At 38.1% G+C, this 26,895-nt stretch overlaps 1 protein-coding gene across 2 annotated transcripts; it reads left to right on the forward strand.

The window, feature by feature from the left end:
• Positions 1–147: 147 nt before the first annotated feature.
• snx25 (sorting nexin 25) lies at positions 148–26,533 on the forward strand. 2 transcript variants are annotated; one of them, XM_069718903.1, is made up of 22 exons: positions 149–347; positions 609–1,329; positions 1,934–2,018; positions 10,864–11,080; positions 11,874–12,046; positions 13,521–13,707; positions 14,158–14,228; positions 15,502–15,692; positions 15,951–16,082; positions 16,622–16,771; positions 16,990–17,115; positions 17,272–17,436; positions 17,993–18,124; positions 19,961–20,101; positions 22,285–22,398; positions 22,921–22,998; positions 23,763–23,846; positions 23,935–24,052; positions 24,152–24,218; positions 25,137–25,318; positions 25,412–25,512; positions 25,634–26,533. In XM_069718903.1, the coding sequence occupies exons 2-22, from the start codon at positions 979–981 to the stop codon at positions 25,697–25,699; spliced, it is 2,931 nt and encodes a 976-aa protein (XP_069575004.1). In that variant the 5' UTR covers positions 149–347; positions 609–978; the 3' UTR covers positions 25,700–26,533. The 2 variants fall into 2 exon arrangements, with proteins under 2 accessions (XP_069575005.1, XP_069575004.1); XM_069718904.1 differs by lacking the exon at positions 22,285–22,398 and having other exon boundaries at positions 148–347.
• The last annotated feature ends 362 nt before the right edge of the window (positions 26,534–26,895 follow it).

The following is a 26,895-nucleotide window of genomic DNA, read 5'->3' on the forward strand; positions in this document are numbered from 1 at the left end:
GCTACCTTGTTGGGCGGTGTTTTTTTTCCCATTGCATGCACAGCTCGTAGTGTCAGGCCCCGTCCACCTGAACTGTCGCAAGAAAGAAAACAGGCGCACCGTCGGTGGTTAACACAGGTGCTGATTGGCTGACAGCCCTTCACCGTCCAGGGCTCAGAGAGATTCGGTCAGCTGGAGCTCGAGGAAACAACACTTACTTGGTTTATCATTCCGAGATTTTGGACCTCGCATATTTTGTCGCTTCGTTTATGATAATTTTACTACGCCATTACAAGGCCTCTGGTGTATTCTTTTACAGAGAGGAAATCCAAAATGTTGTGTTGTTATCGGACACTTTTTAACGATAGGTGAGTAAGCTAACATTCGCTAATGTTGACTCTGTTACTTACCAAGTCAGCTGAATAGCTGGCTGCATTTATTGCTTTTAGCTTAGTAGCAAGTCCATGCGCTATTTAGACAGTTTCCCTCATAGCTATATTTGTATGTAATTTTATGTTTGTCACAAAGCATGTCACAGTTATATATACTTGCTTTCTAGCAGAGCGTCCTGCTAGCCTAGTAGGTTAGCAACAGTCACTAAGCTACCCTTCCAACTATTTGTCTCCAAGGTGACGGCGGTTGTTGCTCCATCCATCCCATCGCCCCGGGTCCCTCTCCGTCTGCTTTCTGGGCAACTGTCAGCTCCTGTCACCTACTCCAAGACAGGCCTGGTACCCTCTGGATTATCGTTTTGTATGACGAAACTAGCGGGCTCCTCGCCTGTTGCTGCCGGGTGGGCCGATGCTACGAACGTAGCAACCATAACGGTGCAGGTCGGAGAGGAGATGTCAGAGCTGGGATGCCTCTTCTTGGAAACGGTGTTGTAGTCGAGTGTATACGCGAGTGTGCACCGTACCGCTTGGATTTGACGTATAGATTAGCGAACCAACGTTTAAGCCTAAATAGCAGTAACACATATATGGATGGTGGGGTCGCAGCATGCCCACCCCCTCAACTAGCACTACACCACTGGCTGGAAGGCGTAGCAGTACCAGAGGAGAAGAGGGGCCTATGTCTGCCACCTCCACCTCTTCCGTCGGCTCCTCTTTCCGGTTTATACCTGCTTTCTGCCTGGGCGTGGTGGCAGCAGTAGTGTTTCAGCTGGCCTGGGGAGGCCTGACTCTCACCTCTTTCTTCTTGAAGCTATTCATCTATGTTTCATTCGCCCTACTGTGTTTCCTGGCTGGGAGCTTTGTTCTGCTAGTCAGGAAAAGTCCTCCCAAAGTCAGCTGCTTTGACAGAAACAGAAGACAGTCAGCTGCACGGCCGGAGTTCTTCAACCAGCTCATGGTATGATATTGGTATCCCCCTTTTTCAAACTCATTAGTAACATTCAGTATACTTTTGATAATGATCAACATATCTACCAACTCCCTATGATATCACATAATTACACATCGTTTCTATATATAGAATATATGACTGTGTCTTAACTGTGTTTTTCTATAATAGATAAGGTAGAATCACGTTTCTTGATTTAGTCTAATTATAAACAAGCAAAAAAATATGAAGACATAAATAGACACAATAAATAGTTATTTATTCTTTAGGAATGTGTTTGTGTCCTTGCAACTGGCTGGTGGCTTGCCTTAACAGGAGCCACAGAACCACAGCTGCTTTTCAGCTGTGTTGTTTGCCGCTGTGTGCTGATGATTTATTGATGTTGACAGTGGAGGAATATTGTCCCAAGCAATTATCTGGCAGACATGTTGAATAAACTATGACAAATTTTTGGCTGCCTCATTTGTTAGGAATTTTAGGCTCATTAGACACAGTTCTCTTACTTCGTTTCTTTCTCTTCTTGTTGTTGTCCAATATTTCCTGAGTTTATGTTGTTGTCCACATCCGTGCTTGAAGTGAAAAAGAAGTGATCTGATAGTCTCATTGTTTTCAGGATCGTTTTTTGGTGCCAGCGCAGGAGTCAATCCAGAGCAGGCGGGTGGTGGTGTCACATAATGTGGACAAAGCCCTGAAGGACGGTAATGAGTCATCTTTGCTTGTGTTTTATGACATGTTATGTCCACATTCAAGGAAATACTGTTTAGAGGTAAGAGATTTTAATCAGTTCTAAGTTTTCTTTTTTTTTTTTACATGAAAGTTAGTGGCGGACATCAAGACAAACATTCAAACAAAAAAACATGTTAAATCTATATAGTTTTCTGAAAATGTTTGAAGAATCTCTTGTTCTTTATAGATAGAGCAAGCGTGAAGAACAAAATACATCAGAAAATCAGGATTCTTCAACCTGATCACATGACAGTCAGATGCTTGAGATCACTTGAGAGTCAACTGTGCCCATTTTTTTTTTAAAGCTTTACTTTTGCTCTTACATTTTAACATCATTTACAATGTGTAAGAGGAAAATATGCATTTTCACCTTTATTACAGTTTTCTTCTTTTTTTTTTCTCAAGGATTTTGGTTTGAATTTACGACCACTTTCATTTGAATTCACTTCGTATTGGCTCCGGAGTTCCTTTCTGCAATTTTAATTGTCTAAATTGTAAATATAAAAATTATATATATACAATATATAATGATATATACATATTATGTAATGCCCTTCATAGTTCTATAAATGGATTTTGCTTTCAGTTATGCTTGTTGCTGCTGTTTGCAATCTTAACATAAACAAATGTCAAAATATTGTTACCATTATGTTATCTCCAGTTTTATGATCAAATTAAAAATCATGAGTATTACAGTATGATTGCCATGAACACATACCATACATTTCTATAATAAAACAGTAGATTTTAAATTCTATTTCTACTGTAAATTTACAGTAGAGTAGTAAAGTAGTAGTACAGTAGTAAAGTGAAAACAGTGCTATTTTTTTAATAGGGTAATTGTGACAAACACAGGGTAATTACCCTATTAAAAAAATAGCACTGTTTTCACTTTGAAAATTCAGCGTTTACACAGCCCTCACAAAGCAGTGTCTTTGCTCTTTGATTTGTGTCTGACTGTTTGCAAAATGCAACTTCTGTTATTGAGGAAATTGCTAACTGATGGAGTTCTGTTTTTGTCAGTCACCATGACCATCATTGATCTCTCCCACTTACCACCAGAAGGCCCTGGTCAAAAAACACCCACACACACATATGTGTGGCTGCCAAGTAACAGATGACTATAGGATTTACACTGAGAGTGTGTATTTCCACATCCTCCCATGTGTTTTTAAAAGGTCCTTTGGTCGTAGTATGCCACAAGTATATGATGACATTAATAGGTTTTACTTACTGTGCGGGTGAACTATTGCCTTTGATGTATACATTTTTCTGTTTCTGTTTTTACTTAGTGTGAATGCTGAGTCAGCATGTTTGCTTGTTTGGCCATTTTATTCTTCAGTATGTTTTTCGGTCGCTAACTTCTCTTGCATTCTTTCTCCAATGGAAACCATTGATATATAAAAATGTTTTTGAGTGTACTGACATAAAACCATTTTGTTTTACAATATTCAAAGTTTTCTGAAAAATGTGTGCTATTGAATAGAATGGATCGAAGTTTCAATTCCTCTAAAACCTTCTCCACTTTGAAATGTAACTCCATTTGACCATTCAAACAAGCCTCTGAGCTACCAGTAGCTTGCCACCCTTTTCTGAGTAATTTGCGGAAGGTTCGAACAATATGCAGTGTTTTCCACACATAGACTTACATGGGTGGGCCGCTTAGGTACTGTATACTAACAGCCACCCAAGTATTTTTAGTGATCCATTTCAGCATTTTTTTTTTATTCTTTATTTTTTTTTTTTACTCCCTCTGGGAGAACAATGCTATAATCATGATCAATTAACGAGTGGGAAATCTCCCCTCGCTCCCTTTTCACCAGTGTCTGCTCCACACCGTGACAAACACAGATTAGAGAGACTCACACTGAGCTGAAAAATAAATGGGTACTCATAAAGTAGGTACATAACGCAAATATAATATGTTTGGCTGGACTGCAACAGTGGAGCCAGAGCTATAAAGCGAGTGTCTGTCACTGAGTAAGGGAGAGATCAAAGTTACATTGCAGGTTGGCTGAATGTCATCAAATTAGAAGAAAGAAGGGAATGTGAAGGGAAGTTATGTGATACAGTGATATGTGGACAGATAGAAAATATGGACAAGTAAAGAAAGTAATACAATTTGTTTGGTTTTCTATGACAGATGTAAGTAGTCTGAGGTTTATCAATTGAAAATATAAAGAAACACATACAGGAAAAAGCAAGAGGACAAAAGCCTGAGAGGAGCCATTACAAAAGTGGTGAGGAGTAAAAAGAGTAAAACATGGATAGAGCTTTAATTGTTTTCAAAAGTCTGCTGAATAGCCAGCAGGATGTTATCGGTGTCTCCACCACCACATGCAGGATAAAATAAATCATTCCAGCAAGAGGAGGATAGGCACTTAAAGACAGAACTTAACTGTCACCACCAGATATCTAACTCAAAACGTGCTGGGAAACAAGTTGAGGTGGTGTAAAACCCAGACGGTTCTTCTGATGGCGGGTCGTTATTCCATTTGTTTGTTTTTAATAGGCAAAATACTAACAAGGTTAATTACATCTGTAGCAGATATACAAGTGTTCACTTGAGACTGACCAGTCTTGTGATGTCACCAAATCAAGAAGTGAAATACAATCAGGATTTATATTCTAGGTGAATATCAAGTTTGATTGCAGTGTCATATATATATATATGTATATATATAAAATTTACTTTGTGGCAAACTAAATTTAACACACACTAAAAAGAGCTTTCATCAATTAAATACCGTTACGCTTAACTCATACCTCAAATGAAATATCAATCATAGAGGGAGGAAAAGAATAGCGAAAGCACAATGGAGAAAGAAATTCGCTGTTTTGCCATCCAAACTGTTCCCCTTTTTTTGGACCGTGGCTTTGGGTAATAATTGTATTATCCTTTGTATAATTGTAAGGCAGAGGTAGCGATGAGAGAGGGAGTACAGTTAAGGGGGTAGGACTAGATGTCACCTACTCTATCTGCACATAGGCTGGGTTACTATCATGCTTGGATGGTTGAACCCAAAATGTTACAGGCTCAATAGTAAAATTGAAAGTGAGGGAGTCCAATACCCCCATTGAGTTTTGACTTTTTTTTTTTATATCATTCATGATAAATAAATACCATCATTTTTAATACCATAACAAAAACCAATATTGTGATAATTGTAACCTGTTGATGTAATGACATCATACCGTTAATCAGCGTAACTGTATGACACATTTGCAGCTTCTCCTGCAACAAGCATTCCTGGAAGCCACCATATTGTATTTTTTTAATTTTTTTTTTAGCTCAGTTTAATTGACAGTTGCGCTTTTTCTCTTGTTTCTCCTCTATTCTTTGCTTCACAAAGGGTGGCTCCACCCCCGCTTCATTCACACACAGCTCAACCAGTAAGGAGCAGAGGAGAGGCTAAGGAAAATAAAAGTACAACAAAGGCTCTAAATTAATTAATTATTGAACAACCGTTGACCTCAAACTTTTGAAAATCAGGCCAAAACATACCAACTAAACATCCTTTAGTTATGCTAATATGACAGCCCTCAGAGCCATGATTCCTTACTTCCTGATTACTGGTCACAAGACAGTTGCTTCCTGTTACTGACTTCCTGTGATTCTGGTCCACAACAAACTGCAAAAACAAAAAGTCCTTTAGCATACACAAACAGGATTTCAAGTACGCAGCTTAATTGTAACAACACACTTTTAATTAAGCGTAAGTACAAAATGTTTCAATCCCGTTTCCCAAAAAGTTGGGAAGCTATGTAAAATGTAAATCAAAAAAGAATGTGATGATTTCCAAACCATGTAAACCCATATTTAATTGCAAATACACCAAAGATGACATATCAAATATTGAAACTGAGAAATTTTATTGTTTTATGAAAAATATGTGCTTGATTTGAATTTGATGCCAGCAACATGTCTCAAAAATACTCAGTAAACGTTTGGGCAGCTGAGGAGACCAATTGCTGGAGTTTTGAAAGTGACATATTGTCCCATTCTTGCCTGATATAGGATTTTAGATCCTCAACAGTTTTGGGTCTCCTTTGCTGTATTTTTCATTTCACGATGCGCCAAATTTTTTAAATGGGTGACAGGTCTGGACTGCAGGCAGGCCAGTTTAGCATTCAGACCCCTCTACTACAGAGCAACATAGGAGCAACAGAGCAACATATAAGAAACCACTAAAAAGTACTTTTAAACCATATTTATACTTCTATTTGAGATTCTTGGAATTGTTTTTTATTACTGTAGACATGAAGTGAGGTGATATACAAGTACAATTTAGTTTGATGTGGAAATTGAAAGATGGAACAAATCTACTCATGCAAGATTGGTCTGAGGTCTCTTAGTAACTGAAAGCTAAACTTGCTTTTCACTTTACTGGATAATTTTCTCAGTACAAGTGCAGTCACAGGACTCAGTCGTTCTCCTCTACAGGCAGAAGTCACCAGTTCATTTAACTTGCATGTCTTTGGAGCATGGGAGGAGGGTCAAAGCCAAGGCAGACAAACAGAGAATGTACTGAACCCTTTTGGTGAATGTAAACAGAGCGCTGATGTTCCTGCCAAAGCTGGCTGTTGTATGTAAGAAAGGAGGGTACATTTTATACATGGTATATCTGCAGCACACATATTGATAAATAATTACAGCTTAGATCTGATCAAATTTAATGAGCAGACTTGGTGAACCCTAGTACAACTGTCTGCTTTTCAGTTACTCATTAAAAGATGTTAAAGTGCTTATAGTTTTTTAAGGGCTGAATGATGTTTCATTTAGTTAACAGATCAAAAAGAAAGATAGATTGATTTCATTCACATTGTTTATGGAATTTAGCTTGTTATGATTCAAAGATGGGGCAATAGGGCCTGTCCTTCAAAGCAAAACTGAACATCGGTATGCAGTGTTAATGCTATTTGAAATTTCACAGTATAATCTTCCCTTTAATGCATAAATAGTGCTATTTAGAATACTAAAACACAGCCCTCCCAAGAATTCACGATTCTAAATTGCAATACTTAATGCCTGTTTAACTAATCTCCACAATATCTGCGTGAGCTGGCAATTTTTCAAATTTCCTGAGATTTCCCTGCAATACAGATACTCAATTGAAGCTGTTTTGAAGTTGTATCAGCATGAGCTGTTCCTCCCAAAATTTATCAACAGAAATATCTCCTCATTTACAGTCAGCACAGCTCTTCAACCTCTCTTTTCATCATCAAAACAAAATAAACTCCATGCTAGTTGACAGGGAAAAAAAAGGAAAACAGGAAATGACAGGATTTATAGGAAATGTGGTCTTCCCATGAGATTTATTTACCAATCTTTGCACTTCTCTGCATCAGTCTAATCATACTGTTGTGTTAAATGGCATGAGTTTTTTTTTACACCCGGACAGTTGTAAGAAATTGCACTATGCATGCAGTATTTGTTGAATTGATATTTAAAAAGCATGTAAAGCACTAGTCTGCTACCCCTAACATCAACAATTTGAGTTATCCCACCAAATTAGCAGTCTGCTGGTTTGTGCTTTCCACGGTGGCCTATGATGGAGTCAAATTTCCTGCCTGAATTATCATCTCAGTCCAAGTTACTTGCACTAATAACAATAGTTGGGAGAACAATTATGCATCCGTTGTCAAAATTAGCAAAATTTACAGTAACCGCTTAGTACTAACTGGTTATGTGCCACGTTGTTTGAACAAGCAGTAAAATCTGATATTTTATGCCTCATATTTAAAGAATCATCTACACTGTGGATTTAATTCCCTTTCAGCGTCCTATGTTGAAATCCACCATTCAGCTGTAGACGTCTGTCTGAAGTTTGCACTAGTTCTTTAGTTGCGCATGATTTTACACGAGTTTTCTCCAGGTGCTTGGCTTTTGTCCTACAATCTGTCTGTAGTTACCTAATTTGAGTGTGCGTACGAGAGGTTGTATGTTTTTGTAAGTGTTTTTATGCGCCAGCCCTGTAATAGATTAATGAAGTGTCCATTTATAGCTCGTCTCTCACCGAAATAATTCTGGGATAAGCTCTCAGATGGATCCCAGACCCCAGATGGATGCAGAAAAGTGTGTAGAAAAAGTAGATGAATGACTGAACGAAGCACCCTTCATCTATCAAGTGTTACACCTGGGTTTTGAGGAAATTAAATCTGAACATTGTGCACAAATAGTGCTATTTAGAATACTAAAACACACTCCTTCCAAGAATTTACAATTCTCAATTGCAATACTTAATATATATATATATATACAGTGGGTACAGAAAGTATTCAGACCCCTTTAAATTTTTCACTCTTTGTTTCATTGCAGCCATTTGCTAAAATCAAAAAAGTTCATTTTATTTCTCATTAATGTACACTCAGCACCCCATCTTGACAGAAAAAAACAGAAATGTAGAAATTTGTGCAAATTTATTAAAAAAAGAAAAACTGAAATATCACATGGTCATAAGTATTCAGACCCTTTGCTGTGACACTCATATTTAACTCACATGCTGTCCATTTCTTCTGATCCTCCTTGAGATGGTTCTACTCCTTCATTGGAGTCCAGCTGTGTTTAATTAAACTGATTGGACTTGATTAGGAAAGGCACACACCTGTCTATATAAGACCTTACAGCTCACAGTGCATGTCAGAGCAAATGCGAATCATGAGGTCGAAGGAACTGTCCAAGGAGCTCAGAGACAGAATTGTGGCAAGGCACAGATCTGGCCAAGGTTACAAAATAATTTCTGCAGCACTCAAGGTTCCTAAGAGCACAGTGGCCTCCATAATCCTTAAATGGAAGAAGTTTGGGACGACCAGAACTCTTCCTAGACCTGGCCGTCCAGCCAAACTGAGCAATCGTGGGAGAAGAGCCTTGGTGAGAGAGGTAAAGAAGAACCCAAAGATCACTGTGGCTGAGCTCCAGAGATGCAGTAGGGAGATGGGAGAAAGTTCCACAAAGTCAACTATCACTGCAGCCCTCCACCAGTCGGGGCTTTATGGCAGAGTGGCCCGACGGAAGCCTCTCCTCAGTGCAAGACATATGAAAGCCCGCATAGAGTTTGCCAAAAAACACATGAAGGACTCCCAGACTATGAGAAATAAGATTCTCTGGTCTGATGAGACCAAGATTGAACTTTTTGGCATTAATTCTAAGCGATATGTGTAGAGAAACCAGGCACTGCTCATCACCTGCCCAATACAATCCCAACAGTGAAACATGGTGGTGGCAGCATCATGCTATGGAGGTGTTTTTCAGCTGCAGGGACAGGACGACTGGTTGCAATTGAAGGAAAGATGAATGCGGCCAAGTACAGAGATATCCTGGAAGAAAACCTCTTCCAGAGTGCTCTGGACCTCAGACTGGGCCGAAGGTTCACCTTCCAACAAGACAATGACCCTAAGCACACAGCTAAAATAACAAAGGAGTGGCTTCGGAACAACTCTGTGACCATTCTTGACTGGCCCAGCCAGAGCCCTGACCTAAACCCAATTGAGCATCTCTGGAGAGACCTGAAAATGGCTGTCCACCAACGTTCACCATCCAACCTGGAGAGGATCTGCAAGGAAGAATGTCAGAGGATCCCCAAATCCAGGTGTGAAAAGCTTGTTGCATCATTCCCAAGAAGACTCATGGCTGTACGAGCTCAAAAGGGTGCTTCTACTCAATACTGAGCAAAGGGTCTGAATACTTATGACCATGTGATATTTCAGTTTTTCTTTTTTAATAAATTTGCACAAATTTCTACATTTGTTTTTTTCTGTCAAGATGGGTTGCTGAGTGTACATTAATGAGAAATAAAATGAACTTTTTTGATTTTAGCAAATGGCTGCAATGAAACAAAGAGTGAAAAATTTAAAGGGGTCTGAATACTTTCCGTACCCACTGTATATATATATATATATATATATATATATATATATATATATATATATATATATATATATGATATTTAAAAAGCATCTAAAGCACTTATTTGTACAGAAGATGTAGCCTATGTATTCCATATTGCAGTCACAGGCTGTGTTTTGTGAAGGCATGCCACTCTTGTGACTTTTTTTCAAGTGTTACACCTGGGTTTTGAGGAAATGAAACTGGGTAGTGCTCTTGTGTTGTTCTGTGTCTCAGCTGAGTTTATTTAAGTTTGAGCAGAGTTGAAACTGCTCTCCTTGTTTAGAAAACCTAAAACCTTAAAAGCCATTGTTTATAGGCCTAGCTTTTCTGTAGAATGGGAGGCAGAGCCTTCCGCTTTCAGGCCCCTCTCCTGTGGAACCAGCTCCCTGCTTCAGTTCGGGACCCACACACTCTTTCTGGTTTTTCAATTAGGCTTAAAACATTCCTTTTTGATAAAGATTATAGTTGGGGCTGGCTCAGGTGACCCGGAACCAGGCTGCTCGGGGACCTCCCATGATGCTTTCTCTCTTCCATATTTTTGTGTATCGTATTGTTTTCCCTCTATGCAGTTTCTCTCTTGTGTAGTTCTGTGCTTTCTATTGCAGATGCCTCTTACCTGGAGCTACATGTTTGTGGTTTGGAATTACTGGCCTCACCAATAGTCAATTGTCTTGGATCGCTATGCTGTCCTATTCTGTCTCTTTCCCCCCCCTTACTCCAACCGGTCAATGCATTTGGCCGTCCACCTCTGAGCCTGGTTCTGTCGCTATAAAAATAAAATTGAATTGAATGTATTTATTTTTAGTCAGATAACTCAAATTTTAATGGAAAGACATACTACGCTTTTTAATCTTTCTTTGCTGCAGCTGTCTCTGTCATATTCATCCTCTGACAAAAACTGATTTAATTTCCTCTCTGTCTCTACCCAGTGTTTGACTACGCCTACAGAGACTACATCCTGTCCTGGTACACTCCTTTGAGTCATGATGAGGGCCAGTTGTACTCCATGCTGTCAGAGGACTGGTGGCAAATGATTGGCCAGTTGAGATCCAGGCTTGCTGACATAGACCTTGTCAATGTAGTGTGTTATGACAGCATCCGAATCCTCCATTCACACTTCACTGACCTCAAGGCTGCTTCTTCAAGGTACATAAACAACAAACACACACACACAAAATTCTAAGTAGTGAAAGCTGCTTTAGTCCAAAAAGGGAAAGGCAGTAAATTAATGTGTTGTTAGTGTTGGGTTATTGATGCTCATAAACGTCTGACCTCAACTTTCTTTGTAGAGAGGACTGACACTTTATCAGGAAGTATGCTTCACCTTTGATTTGTTCCTCAAAAGCTCACTTTTTCCACCAGTGTCCATGCAAGTGCACCAGTGCAATTCAATAAAATGTAAATAGCAATAAAATCCTCCACACTTGCTTCCTTCAGCATCTGCTGGGTACACACACACACACACACTCACACACACACACACACATACACACACACACACACACACACACACACGCGCGCGCGCACACACATACGCGCGCACATATTTACGCGCGCACACACACACACACACACACACACACACACACACACACACACACACACACACACACACACACACACACACACACACACACACACACACACACACACACACGACACCTAGAACCTGCACCCAGAGTGATGGTTCCCACATAGTCTTGCAACTTAGGCATGGGGTGTGTCTTGTTCGTTCATGTTTTAGGAACAAAGACAGTGAGATGTGACATAACAAGTGTGAATAACAATGGCAGCATGAGCATTGTCACTGAAGCTGAATTTTATATAAATGATATGATCGGCCATCTACCTGTGACAGAATAACACTTTAAAACAAGCCCTGTGTCTCTCTGCCTGTGTCCCAGTCTTAATCACGTATATTTTTAATGTGTGCATCCAGACCAGAGGAATGTGCTTGGCCTTTTCCTCTCCATCCCTGTTTGGTCAGCCCAGACTCAGAGCTGGCCTTTCTCCGCTGTGTAGCCAGAATACTGCTGCTATGTCTGCTGCCACAAAAGGATGCCAAATCACATACTCTACGCTGCTGCCTCACAGAGGTCATCACTACTAAAGGTACTGAGACTATTAGTGTATGAGACTATACTCTGATTGTATCTGATTAAGTGAACATGAACTCTGTTGTCAAATATACTTTTTTTTCTGCCTCACTAAAGTCATCAGAACTTAAGGGGATGCAAGACTATGGTACTTTATCTTTAATTTACCAGCTATGAGACTTTTGTCTCCGGGTTTGTTTGTATTACAAGTTGAGTTGCCTCAGAAAGTTTATTTCTTTATTTTTGCAGTGCTCCAAATCATTTAATACTTAATATTCAAAACTAATTTAGTCCAGTCTCTTTAAATAGATAAAGAATTCAATGATTTGCAAATTATGTAAACCCTTATTTAATTGAAAACAGCACAAAGAAAACATGTCAAATGTTGAAGCAGGGAAATGTTCTTGTTTTTTAAAACTTCATTCTCATTTGGAATTTTATGCCGGCAAAACATAAAGAAATATTGGGACAAGGGCATGTTGACCACTGTTTTGAATTACCTGTTCTTTTAACAATGCTCTGTAAACATTTGGGAACTGAGGAGACCAGTTGCTGGAGTTTTGAAAGTGAAATGTTGTCCCATTCTTGCCTAATAAAGGATTTCAGCTGCTTAACAGTTGGGGTCCCCTCTGTCATATTTTTCATTTTATGATGCAGCATGTTTTCAATGAGTGATAGGTCTGGACTTAAATGAGTTCAGGCCCAGCTAAGGCAACGGTATTTCTGGATCATATTTAAATATGATTTCTTTTTTGCATGGCATCATTTGCGAATGCAGCGATGAACTGTGTTCGCAGACATTGGTTTTCAGAAGTGTTCCTGAGCCTATGTAGTGATTTCCACGAAAGAGACATGTCTGTTTTTAATGCAATGTAACCTGAAGACCCGTAGATCACGGCCATCCAATATTGGTTTTCAGCCTTGTCCTTTGGATAGAGATTTCCCTCATTTCTCCGAATCTTTTAATGGTATAATGTATCGTAGAATATGCAATCCCCAAATTCTTTCAAAATTTTACATCGATAACATTATTATTAAATGGTTGAACTCTTGCCCATGCAGTTTTTCACAGGGTAGTGCACCCCTCCCAGTCTTCACTAGTAATGCTCTGGGATGCTCTTTTTATACCCAATCATGATCTGTTGCCAATTAACCTGTGAGATGTTCTTTAAGGTGTTTTTATTAAGCATTACACAACAAGGACTTTTATTTGAAACAGATAAAAGAAGTCATGGCATTTGGCCTACCAATGGTGTAATGTCATCAGTTAGTCTCGCAGCATTCAGCTGACCAATGGTGTAACTTTACAATGAACTTATTCAGCCAGTCACCCTTATTTTTTTCAGTGATTCAAACTCTTAACTGCATTCATTCAATGTCTTAATTTATACCTTAATGTCTTTGTATTTGTATTTGTGTGTGTGTGTGTGTGTGTGTGTGTGTGTGTGTGTGTGTGTGTGTGTGTGTGTGTGTGTGTGTGTGCGCTCCAGTGTTGAAGCCTTTAGTTGAGGTGCTCAGTGATCCAGACTCCATAAACAGGATGCTGCTGTCTCAGCTGGAGCAGAGGGAGCAGCAGGCAGAGCAGCAGAAGAAAGCCTACACCTACGCTGCCTCCTATGAAGACTTCGTCAAACTAATATCAACTTCTACTGATGTCAATTTTCTCAAACAACTCAGGCATGACAGCAGCAGCACACATCACATCCATGTATACGCCTACATTGCCTCATTAAACTCAGACTGTCCTGTACCTAGATAGAATTCCTGAAATGAGCCATGCTGTATATAAATACAGAACAACAAACATATTAACCAGACAGTGCTGATGGGTTACCATGTAAACCGACAGTCTCTCTGCAGCAAAGTACAAGATCTAAATGTGGCACAGTTCTGACTTGATATATTTTATTCATTCTGTAAATATTGACTCATTTTTTCACATGTTTACATAATGTATTATATGTTTTAGAAATACTGCGCATAAAATATTTTGCCATTTTGATATGTCACACTGTATTTATATCTTATTTACTTGAGTAATGTTCATTTTATTAACTCAAGACAACCCAATTGTATAAATTAATCATAACAACTGATGTATTTTGTCTTCTCTACATCTCTTTGTAGGTATCAGATAGTGGTAGAGATTATTCATGCCACTACCATCAGCAGCTTGCCTCAACTCAAGAAGCAAAAGGGTACAGATAATACTACATTTCACTGTATGTTATAGAGATTGCATTTACCAAAACAGGATTTTTTTTTTTTTTTAAACCTTGGAAAATCTGGACATTTAGTTGGGAAGTATTCGTAATTCGTAATAAAGTAGATTTCTCCACTTTTCTAATTGTTGCAGCAACTCTAAGGGTCTTTTAGAGAGCTGTGGGGTCAAGTCTGGAATGACCTGTGATATGTCTCAATCACTTGCTATGTAGCCTGTTGGCACTGAGTTCCCCCTCTGTTAAAGGTTAAAGAACAAGGACTTCCAATGGGGGGTTAAGAATCAGTTGCCAAATGGCTCTGTGAGGCTGTATTTAGGAACTAATGTGAGCATACAAACATGTTCACAATGACAACACTATGCTAATTCTTAAAAGGTAATGTTCATAATCCTATATTAATGTGTTAGCATGATAACATTTGCTAATTAGCACTAAACAAAGTACAGCTGAGATTGAACAGAATATCTTTATTTTTGCAGGTATTTGGGTCATTACCTAAAGAATTGGCTACATAAAAATGGCAATGTTGGCTGATAGTCAAGACAAGTCTGGAACTATGTCGTAGACTCACAATAGAAACGGCCAATAGCCGTATAACTAATATGGTTAAAAACTAACAGAGGTAAAGGCATGAGACTAAAAATCGTTGTCTAGTGTACTTGACTTGTTTTTTGCTCACAAATTTTATTTTTCATATACAGTATTACTTTTTTCCTCACGGTTTAGGATTTGCATTCATTTTCTAGGTATTGCCTTTACAAAATTCTGTAGTCATGTTGTTTAGTTACAATGTTTAGTTTAGTTTAGTTTGTAATTCTTTTATTTTCTTATATGCCTATTTTTTACATTATGCAATGAGCAAAGTTTTACATCTTACCCAAAAGATAAGCTGTTATCCACACTAACTGAACCCAACAAAACCAGTTGAAGAGAAAATGTATGACGTCTGTCCATTAAATATATAAAGAAGCTGATAAATGCCAATGAGTTTCGGAATTGGTGTGTAATAGCCAGTATATGTACTCGGAAATATATTAAAAGGCCTAAAACTAGTAATTCTGTGCCACAAAAATTTTAAGTACCTTTACATTTGTTAAAAGCCACAACATTCATAACATCAGATTAGCATTGTGTACCAACTTTATCTGACCACTGATTCAGTGGCTTGACACAAGGCGACTGCTTTATTGTGTATTAATGTTTGACCAGACATGACTCCAACTTTATGCCATCTACTGCTTTCTCTTAGAGCGAAAAGGTAAAGAGTCGGCAGCCATGAAGGCAGACCTGCTAAGGGCAAGAAATATGAAACGATACATCAATCAGCTGACTGTTGCTAAGAAACAATGTGAAAAACGGATCCGCCTCCTGGGTGGACCAAACTATGAGAACAGTGAGGAAGGAGGAGCTGATGACAGCGATGAGCCTCAAAGTCAGAAGGTAAGATTCATATAATGCAGGCTGTGATGCAGCTGGTGTGGTCTTTAGGTGCGAAAGAATCTCTGGAAACACTTGAATGATTGAAAGTAATATTTTCATAATATTCTATCCAATATGAACTCAGGGAAACTCCATCTAAATTTATTGTAAGACTAAGGGCATTGTCATAACTTTGGTTAAGGGTTATTGTTTTTGAATATTGTCTATAATGCTTCTGGATTTGTATTAGTCTTTGACCTCTCCCCTCTCCCCTTTCAGATTCTCCAATTTGATGACATCATGTGCAATCCAGGTTACAGAGAGCATTTCAGAGTTTACATGGAGAGAGTCGATAAGAGAGCTCTGATAAGCTTCTGGGAACTTGTGGAAACACTGAAAACTGCCAACAAGGTAACTTGTAAATGCATTGCAGGGGGTTTAGCCCAACATTGCTTCTAGTTTTACTTTTAGAACTAAAAGTAAAAACAACTTATTAGGTATCCTATCTTTTAAAATTACTTTTATCCTAGCCAGTGATTAGAAGAGCTCCAGAGATGCCTTTGTTATTCTGGTAGGGGGTTACCAGGAGAGCATTTAAGCAGGGATATTCTGCAAGAGGTTAGAAATGGGAATGCTTGATGATATTAAACTATTTATAAGTCTTAAAGACTACTGCATACATGAGTTGTTGCTTAAAGCCCCTTGTGGTTGCAGTGGGTGGTGCATAAAAATTAAATGAAGTGTTTTTAGTCATAGGTTAACTTTTAGTGTTTATCCTTAGAGAATTTCTTATTGGAATATTCTGTTCCAAAATACCAACACACCTTGTCAGCAAATGTCATGTCAAGTGGATATATTTTACACTGTGGAATAGTGGGAATCATACAGCACAACAACACTGTTGAGTAACTGAGTAAGCAGTTATTTGGTTGTAAATGTGTGTTTGACAGAATGAGGTGCCCCAAATCGTAGGAGAAATCTACCAGAAGTTCTTTGTGGAAAGCAGAGAGATTCCAGTGGAAAGGTTTCTTCTGAAGGAGATCCAGCAGAGTCTGGTTGGTAACAGAGGAACACAAGTCTTTGTTAGACTACAAGAACAGGTAAATGCTACTTTTGTTACTGTAACTGTAACTTTCTCTAAATAGTGGGTGATAGTGAATGTCTTTCCCTAGAAATGTCAAAAGAACTCATGATATTGTTTGGCAGGGTTGTTTACTTTTCACTATGAAATGTGCAAGTAACGGTATTCTTTCATTTTAGTGTTGAGATGTTCGACATTGACAGCAAAGCATTTCTGTCTCTCTCAAACATCCTCCAGGTGGCTGAGTCAATGAGAGAGCGTTACTACCCTTCCTTCCTGGTTTCTGACCTCTATGATAGGCTGATCAAACGAGATGAGCAGCACAGCCAATCACGGTGTAGCACAGAGGAAAAGGAGGAAGGGGTCAGACACATATATATATATAGATAAGATATATGCACACATTTCTGAATGTTCACCGTTTGAACTTGACATTTTTCTTTTTGTAGTTTTGTATATGTACGTTGTCCCAAGTCTTTATGGTTTGTTATGAATATTTATTGTTATTTATCTGTGTAGTGCCAGGGTCTTGATGCAGGAGAAGATGTGTGTGATGAGGGCAGTAAAGGAATCAATGAACAGGCCAGCTATGCTGCAACTCGACTACGCCAACTCTATGACAAACTGGAGTACAAGCGGCAGGCCCTGGGCTCTATCCAGAATGCACCCAAACCAGACAAAAAGGTAAGAAAATGCAAGCAAATATGCTAAAACCAGAATTAAAAGTTCATAACAGGACAGTATAAAACATGCAAACAATATCAAAATTAGTGGGTCCCTTCCATTGTGATACCTTGAACTTGTCTGCGGGATCAGGATGTTGACTTTGTGAATTAGGTGAAATGTAAGCAATAGACCTTTTTTTAGAGAAGACATTTAGACTTGACTATCACTGATGGCTGCATTCCACTTAGCGGAGGCGTATTTGGAAACTTAATGTAACTGAGCCATTAATAAATATTACACCTGTGCGTTCTCTACAATAACAAGTCAAAATGTCTGCTATGAAAATGGTCTACAGTATGTCTGATCTGTATAAAAGCTTCTTTTTCCGCTCTTATAACAGTTATTTTTTATTTGGGGAAGAATATCCACAACACTTATGACAAAAGTTTGATAAAGAGGTTTAAAAATATCTTTGAATTGAAAACTACCTTCCATAGTGATTCATTAATCTTGTTTTGTTTTGTTGATTTAACAATGACTTTTTAGTTCAAATCAGTTTCTGATGTGTTTATAGATAGTGAGCAAACTAAAAGAAGAAATAGGAGCCATGGAGAGAGAGCACAGTGAACTTCAGCAACACATCACAAGGACTGACTGGTGGTGCGAAAACCTGGGACACTGGAGGGCTACTATTACAGCCGCTGAGGTAATAATGATTCCATTTATTATAAGAAACCAACAGATGGCTCATTCTACTTAAGCTTTAGAAACTAGTGAGCCGTAATGGATTGACCTAGGATCAGGTTGTAATTAGATAAAGCAGAAGAAGAGAGAAGAGAGAGAAGAAAGGTCCTCATTACATCATGCAGCTTAGGGCTATAACAGTATTACTAAGGGATGGTTCAAGGTCACCTGATTCAACCCCAAAAATAATAAATAAATAAAGTTTTAAGCCTTATTCTTTTAAAGTAGAAAGGGTTTCTGCCTTCCAAACCAAAGCAAGGAGCTGGTTTTGAAGGAGAGGGGCCTGAAAGCTTAAGGCTCTGCCTCCCATTCTACTTTTGGAAACTGTAGGAACCACAAGCAGGCCAGCACTCAGCGAGCGAAGAGCTCTATTAGGCTCGTATGGTTCTATCAGCTCTTTGAGATAAGATGAAGCTTGGCCATGAATAGCTTTTTAAGTCAGCAGAAGAATTTTAAATTGTATTCTTGCTTTTACAAGAAGCCATTGAAGCGAAGCTAAAACAGGAGAAATTAGATCTCTCTTGCTAAATCATGTCAATACTCTTACTGCAGCATATTGGATCAACTGCAGGCTTTTGCAGGAGTAATTTTGACATCTTGACAACAAGAATTACAATAATCTTGTTTGGAAGTAACACAAGTATTAGTCAGCTTTTCTACATTGCTGAGTCAGGATATTCCTAATTTTATTCATTTTAGTCCTCGAGAATTTCTTTGTGTGATTTGAAGGACATATCCTCATCAAAAATGAATCCAAGGTTCCAGCGGGGCTGGAGGCCAAAGCAATGTCATCTCGAGTAATTATGTTATTAGACAAAGAATTTCTTGGGTGTTTAGGGGAAAATACAATAACTTAAGTTTCGTTTGAATTTGGATGTAGAAAAATACAAGACATCCAGGCCTCTATGTCTTTTAGACATCTTTAAGTTGTAGTAATTGATTTGTTTCATCTGTTTTTATAGATAGCTATAACTGTGTATCAGATACATAACAATGGCAGTTTTAGCAGTGTTTCCTTACAATATTGCATGTACAGTGCAAAAGTATCGGACCTAATACCGAACCCTTTGGCACTCTACAACTAACATTTGAGCACATGGAACAGGCATTATTGAAGTGAACAAATTGAAATCTATGACAGACATGATTTGAACCAGCCTCGTGCTTTGATGTGTTCAGTGTCCATAATCAAATCTTGTGATCTATCTTGTTAAGCCTTTGATCAACAATATAATTAGTGTAAATGTTGCACCAGCAGTTTTTGAGGAGCCAAAAACTCATGAACACTTTAAGCTATCTAAACCATTAACCCTTAGAACCCAATGGATGCAAATTGCACCAAATTCCAACCCCTTTTTTTCAGTTGAATTGCGCAGCGACTATTCATCACAGATAGATATAGCGTATCCTATCTATTAAACTGCACAACTTGAGCTTTCCAACAATGTCACTCAAGTTAATAATCGCTACACTCTGAGCGATGAAGCTCTGAATCCATCTCCACACCCTCTACTCTTGATTGAATTACGCCCAAAGTCCCAATTTCCTCTACACAATTATGAAAAGATGTTTCTACTGATAATATTTTATAGTGAAATACATTCTGCCTCCCAGCTGTTGCTCACGTGGGAACTGTTGAAATGTTTGATTCTTTTTTGTTTTATAATGTTTTAAGGTTCTGTCGTAAGAACTTTGTTATGTTAAGTGCCCTGCGTTGGGGCTACATAAATAAATCTGAATTGAACTAAATTTAATTGAAAAGTTGTTGTTTATGTTTGTATATGTGTTTGTGGTTTAGGCTACAGAGGAAGGTGGTGAGACTGTTGCTTGTTACAGTGTGTGTGTTAGCCTGGTAGAAGGAGAGGAAACAGCCAACAGTCGCTGGAGCGTCCAGAGGAAACTCACTGAATTCCAGATGTTGCACCGCAAACTCACAGAGGTAACAGAACTCCAAAACTGTGTATGGATGTTTACTTTCGTCAGTAAGCAGCTACCGCCCTGGTTTTATGAATCGACTGCAATACCACTATTGGAGAAACGTTTTGCTGTTTTTATGCTTCTCCTCTCCTCCACATTGGAACAAACTGTGTCTTTCTGCAGCACTTTGCTCCTTTTAAATTTCAAAAAATTATTAAAATTATACAATGCAAAAAGTAGAGACTGAGGTCTCCTTAAAGCATTTCCAGTGCCTAACTTATAGTCCTTGAAAAGTAGAAAAAATAATGTTTTAAGTTTTAAGTTCTTCAAACCACAAAAGCATATGTTATTATATCGAAATGTATACAATGATGCGACGCCTAGATTTTCTGTCCAACTGCATTTTTTTCAACAATTTTTTTTTTTTTTTTTTTTTTTTAAATGCATAAAAACATAACCCATATTTAGTTTACTTTGCACCCACTCAGGTCAAGTTGAATCAATTCTGTCTCTCACTTGTCTCCCTCTACCACCACACATTCTCTTGAGAATTTCACATCTGTAGTTTGGGTCATTTTGGTCCTGAGAGCACCATTAAATCTACCCATCAATGTGGCTAAAAGCTGAATTAAAAATAAAAACAATAAATCCTCATTAGTCGGGTAGCGGGTGCAGTCCCCCAAGACAATGGTAGGTGAAACACTGGTTTTAGATTCAATCTGACGACAGCGAGATCTGGAGACATGCCAGCATTTAGTTAGTATATCTGATGTATAGTCTGTTCGTGGTTCAAGCCCCAAAGCGGCAGTACCCTATTGTTTTCGCTTTGGTTTATTACAGCCCGAACATTGAACAATGCAAAGGCTCGATTGTAATGCAAGGAATTTGGATTTCACCGCAATGAGTTGTTGAAATCTGAAGGGGGTCTCCAGCATGTGTGTGGCAAAATGGCTTTGTAGCAACCCATAAAGTGCATCCCCTGCATTAACTTTCACCCACTCATACCAAATTCAGTACACGTGCATGATATCGAGATCTAAAAAAAAAGTATCATGGCGCTATTCCCTAAAGTCAATAGAAAGTTGACCATTTTTTATTTAGTCTCCATTTTGTTTTATTTCCACGTGTTATACTCCTACAGAATTTATCAGAGCAACTTAAAATCTGGTCTGTGCAATTGTAAGAACTTTGGAATGAAAACTTATTAAACTCATTTCATTTAAGGGCATGTCCATGGCATGGCAGCCATTTTGCGCTTTTGCCATTAAGTTCTAAGTTGTAACTTTGATGTACATTGTCAAATATCTCCCAGACTTTACATGTTTGACAACAGTCACGGCCTAAAGACATTTACATGCCAATATTCAGTCCTAGTCATAGTGCCATCTACTGGCAACAGGAAATGGTTTTATACTTTCATGTTCTTCTACCAGCAATTTCATAGGATCCAGCTCAAATTATGTCCAAAAAGACATTGATGATGCACATAGTGTACATAGGAAGTGATAGAAAATGTGCAATACATCATGTAACACCACGCAGGACATAACATCTAAAAACCTGAAATGTTGGAAAATGCAAAGCCTGCAGGTGGGCATGGGTGTGCAAGTGCCCATTCAACGCTGCTTGCAGCTTTAATTAAGCTTGTGTCTTTAACTTCAATTTTGCATTAGTTTGCATAACTCACAACTGGATGAACTTAATGTAACTAAATGTTTGGACAGTACGTATAAGCTGAGCCCTTATTTTTAACAAAATATGAGGTGACATATTGGTTGGTGCATGTAGGCATTGCCTGTTTATTATTATACTAGCTATATTAACTACAATAAGCTAGGAAATGTGGTACCACAACTGGACATAATGTGCTAATGCCTCCAAAAATATGATCTAATTGGCCTCACGGTAACGCAATAATTAACAGTCAAAAAGAGAAAAACTTGATAGATATTCATGTTCAACCTGCTTGTTGCTGCCCACGACTTCCTTCTTTTGAGCACAAAAGGGCTGCTTGAACCAGCAAATTGACACTTGCAGCATTATTTTATAGTTGTTAAAGCACTGTATAGTATTAAATGTATCTGCAAAAATAACAGTAAGCTAAATATCTGAAACAAACAAACAAAAATCCAGTTTTGGCAGCAATGTTTTGTGTCTCCCATGAGTGTAAAATCACTCGCTAAAGTTTTTGTCTCTTTTTCTCAGTGTTTTCCATCATTGAAGAAACTCCAGTTACCCTCACTCAGTAAACTTCCCTTCAAATCCATCGACCAGAAGTTTTTAGACAAGAGCAAAACACAGCTCAATACCTTTCTCCAGGTAAACAAGCAAACCATACAAAACAAAGAAACCTAAATAACACCATCAGTTGGAACAGATTTATAAATGCTTCTCTTCATATCTATAAGCAAACCCTTGTTAACGTGAACATAACTACACTCTAGGGTAGTAAAATGCAACCTTTTTTTCTGACAGCTAGTATCCAATACTGTAGCTAATTTCTAAATTTTCAGATTAGTTTGAGGCAATTTGCAATCTGGCACATACCCTTTGCCTACTGCAGAACTACCTCTGAGGTACAAGTACCTGTGGTGTGGATTCACATGCATAGAGAACAATTTCCAAATCTGTGCTCAGATTGTCTCCTTCTAGGTCATAATCACAGCCATTGGTGATGACCTTAGCTGTGTATGTGTGCGTGTGTGTGTGTGTGTGCGTGTGTGTGTGTGTGTGTGTGTGTGTGTGTGTGTGTGTGTGTGTGTGTGTGTGTGTGTGTGTGTGTGTGTGTGTGTGTGTGTGTGTGTGTGTGTGTGTGTGTGTGTGTGTGTGTGTGTGTTGTAGCGTCTGCTGACAGATGAGCGACTTTGCCAGTCAGAGGCTCTCTATGCGTTCCTTAGCCCATCTCCAGAACACCTCAAGGTAACCAATTTCTAATACATTTACTAATACTAATCATTTTCAAATGACACACATGTTTAATTCAGAAAAATATATCCCTCCCTCCTCAAAGCCTTCACATAGGATGTGTTGTTATGTTTAATGCTTTATTTACTTAACATGAATTATATTGAATATCTACAAGTTGAGGATTTAATATTCTTTTAGTTGACTGAATGAATGAATGAACAGTTGCTATTGTTAGCTACTTTTATTCATTCAGTCGAAGTGAAATATGTACATTGTCAGTCTTTACTTCATTAACTCTTGTCCTGCTTTAAACCAAAAACCCTGTGAATTATTATAATGAGATTGTTGCTACATTAGACCAACAGCTACAGCTTTCTGAGTTGAGTTTTTATTTTCACTTGATGAACCTTTGAATTTAGTGAGTGGTACTGAGTTTTACCAGATATAATCTATAAATATACCAGATTGTAGCGGCAATTGACACTAGCTAATCATTTGATCTATTCCATTCTAATGTTTATGGCAGTGTGCAGCTTCAAGGATAGAGCAGAGTAGTAACTGACAGCTGGTTCCCACAACTCATTCCTGACTTAATTTCATAAAGACATCATTAACATCAGGAGTTGTACATTGATAACATTTCTATATCTGTATATTATAGATTTACACTCATAACTTGATCACGTTTCAGAACGTCCTGAAGGTTCTGTATCCAAATGAGTTTGTTCGTTGCTTGTAGTTGTTTATAGTAACAGTATCTTGTTTATTGTTTGAAGGTGATGTCTATTCAGAAGAAATCCTCTTTCTCTCTGGCCTCCTTCCTTGAGAGGTTACCTGGAGATTTTTTCTCCCACACAGAGGTATGCCCCCATGCAAAGCTGGTTAAGCAGCACTAATTCATGGGCCACTGTGGACACTATGTATGCTATGTGCAATTGCTGTTTATAGGAGGATGGTGACGATGACAGTGACGTGTCAGACTATGGCGATGAACCAGATGGACGGAAAGACGCTCTGGCAGAACCCTGCTTCATGCTCATAGGAGAGATTTTTGAACTCAGAGGAAGTGAGCAGCACACTGACAAAATGATGAGCTCTAACTACACCTAAGTGAATTTATCTGATCAGTTTCCTTCTCCCATTGTCTGTTTGTCTTCCTGCTCAGTGTTTAAGTGGGTGAGAAAGACTCTAATTGCACTAGTCCAGGTGACATTTGGGCGAACTATCAACAAGTAAGTAATAGCAAGGTGGCATTTTGGCTAAGGGCTATCACTTTTTTCAAAAAGTCTGTTTTTAATTAATACAGCAATTGTAACACTTTGTTAAAATTCATTTTAATGCACCGCAAGAAGTATAATCATAAATTAGTTTGAAAATTGGGTATTTCTAAATTTATTCATGGTCATTTTGATGCCTCATTTGAGCGACAAGCTCACAAGGGACTTGATAGCATTTCATGTTGTTGCTGCTAGGAGATACATTTATAGCAAATTGAGTGACTTCAATGATGGTGGGGCGTTGTGTAACTTTTGTGCTGAAGGAAATATTGGATACATGGGCATAAAATTGTGTACAGACATTCATGGTGCCCAGAAGAGGAAACTAAATAACTTGAATTTCCATTTTTTTTTTTTTTTTTTAATGTTTCAAACAAATATTGGATGGATTGGCAGTTCATTTGGTATGCACATTCATTCCAGGAAATGTTCTTCCAATATTTTAATTTATAACTAAGTAATTGCAAAACTAATCCCGTCGTTATTATCTTTACTTTGTGTTTAGTGTAAATTTGCATGGTAAAATGCTAATCTAAACAGGTAAACATGATAAATATTATACCTGCTTCACATCCACATTTCATCTTGGTCAATGTAAACATATTAGCATGTTGATGTTGATGCCTCACAGCTCTGAGCTGGTTGTAGAACCAAAGACAACAAACAACAGACTAGATTATGGTACATAACAGACTTTCTGGTATGTATGGCTTTATTGACAGATTTGAGACTGGATCTGGACACTGGATATTTTTTTAACCCATTTTATCATGCTAGAAATTGATGTGATCGAATTTACACGAATTGAGTATTTTTCTAAGATTAAAGCTTCAAGGCATTTTTTTATGCTTTTTTTTTTTTTTTTTTTTTTAGACAGATCCGGGACACCGTAAACTGGATCTTCTGTGAACAGATGTTGGTGTGTTATATCAGTGTGTTCAGGGATACCTTCTGGCCCAGTGGGAAGTTGGCACTGCATGTCAAGGTCCGAACGGATTCTGAACGCAGTGAGACTAAGGAGCGGGCTCAACAGAAACTACTTGACAATATCCCAGGTAGCAACCCATGCAAACACTCTCTTAAATGTATTAACTGGTTATAGTGATTTTTTTTTTTTCAATTATGATCATTATTTTTATTTTAATCAGATGCATTAGCAAATCTAGTTGGCCAGCAGAATGCTCGGTATGGAATCATCAAGATCTTCAATGCTTTGCAGGAGGCCAGTGCTAACAAACATCTTCTCTATGTAAGAACCACATATAATTCATCAAACATCATCATTGTCATGAATCCAGATTTCATATAATTAATTTTGTCATGTAACTTCAGACACATATCTAACGATTTTGTCTCATTGCTTTTGTTAGGTGTTAATGGAAATGTTACTCAAGGAACTGTGTCCCGAACTCAGGGCGGAAGTGGACCACATCTGAACACGCATAAACCTAAAATGACAAAATGAAGGCTGTGCTGGTTCATCTTCCAGGCCTTGCCGTAGCTAACCAATCATAAACTGCCAAGCTAGACAGGGAGTGGGCTAACCTCGGACAGAAAGCAATGTGTTGGTCAGACTTTGTTGTGAAATGATAAAAAGCTGAGTTGATGCCTGGCTGAAAGGGGCTGATGTTTGACATTGTTGTGGTGCACATCTAAACCTGCCTGTGTGAACAAGGAGAAACCACATGGGAGTTTGACATCTTTCTATCTGGACAGCAGTCGAAGTCTCTCTCCAGAAAACCTACATTTAAAGGAGAACACATTTTTATTTTTGACATTATGTGAGTCACATCTCCATTTTTTTTTTGTATTGAAATAATTACTGAAATCCCAGGTCTGTGCATGAACAAATTTAAGTAAAATAGTTTGTTCTATTGTAAATCATGACGGTTGGGTAAACAATTTCACTGTTTGGAAGGAGATAATTTACGGTTATTGATTAAGACATTGATTAAGGACAGTTGAAGTTCAGATTTTCTGTTGCCCTCTAAAGGCAACCAGTGTGTCATCGGCCACAGACCTTTAAATACTCCTGAGATACAACCTGAACAGCAACACTTGTGTTCTGTGATTATTGTGAAGGCTTATAATTGTGCAATATAATGTCATGTAAAAGTCATTGTGATGATTTTATTTATGATTATAATTGATAGATTTTATTTTTACCAAAAATTGTTTAGAATGCATTTATACAAGCAATAAATAGAAACAAAATAGTTGATGTGGCATTTGTATTTTATTAACTACAATAAATCCAGAATGAAAAATTATTCATGCACATTTTACCGAAGTTACAACTTTGATTTCATTTCACCAGAAGCCTAAAATGTTCATTAAAAAAGGCATTTCACTTCTGTTTATCAATTGAGTTAATCAGGAGGAGGGGAGTCTTATTATTTTTTTTTTTTAAAGCAAGGTTCTCCACTTGACTTCAACTCTAATTTTTCATTAGTTGATGAACTTGATGTTGATTGAAGATCTCAGACTTCTACACACACAAAACCTTTTTGTCTCTCAATTTTCTTTTACAAATTTCTTCAAATCCATGTTGGTGAGCACGCCTTTGCCAAGATAATCTGTCAACGTAACATGTTGCACATCAGGATGCTGATTAAACAGCATGATTATTGCA

Source organism: Brachyistius frenatus, unplaced genomic scaffold (genome assembly GCF_029030835.1).
Source record: "Brachyistius frenatus isolate BFR_SWC_R1_liver_20210118 unplaced genomic scaffold, ASM2903083v1 Contig_202, whole genome shotgun sequence".
In the NCBI taxonomy this organism is placed as follows: domain Eukaryota; kingdom Metazoa; phylum Chordata; class Actinopteri; family Embiotocidae; genus Brachyistius; species Brachyistius frenatus.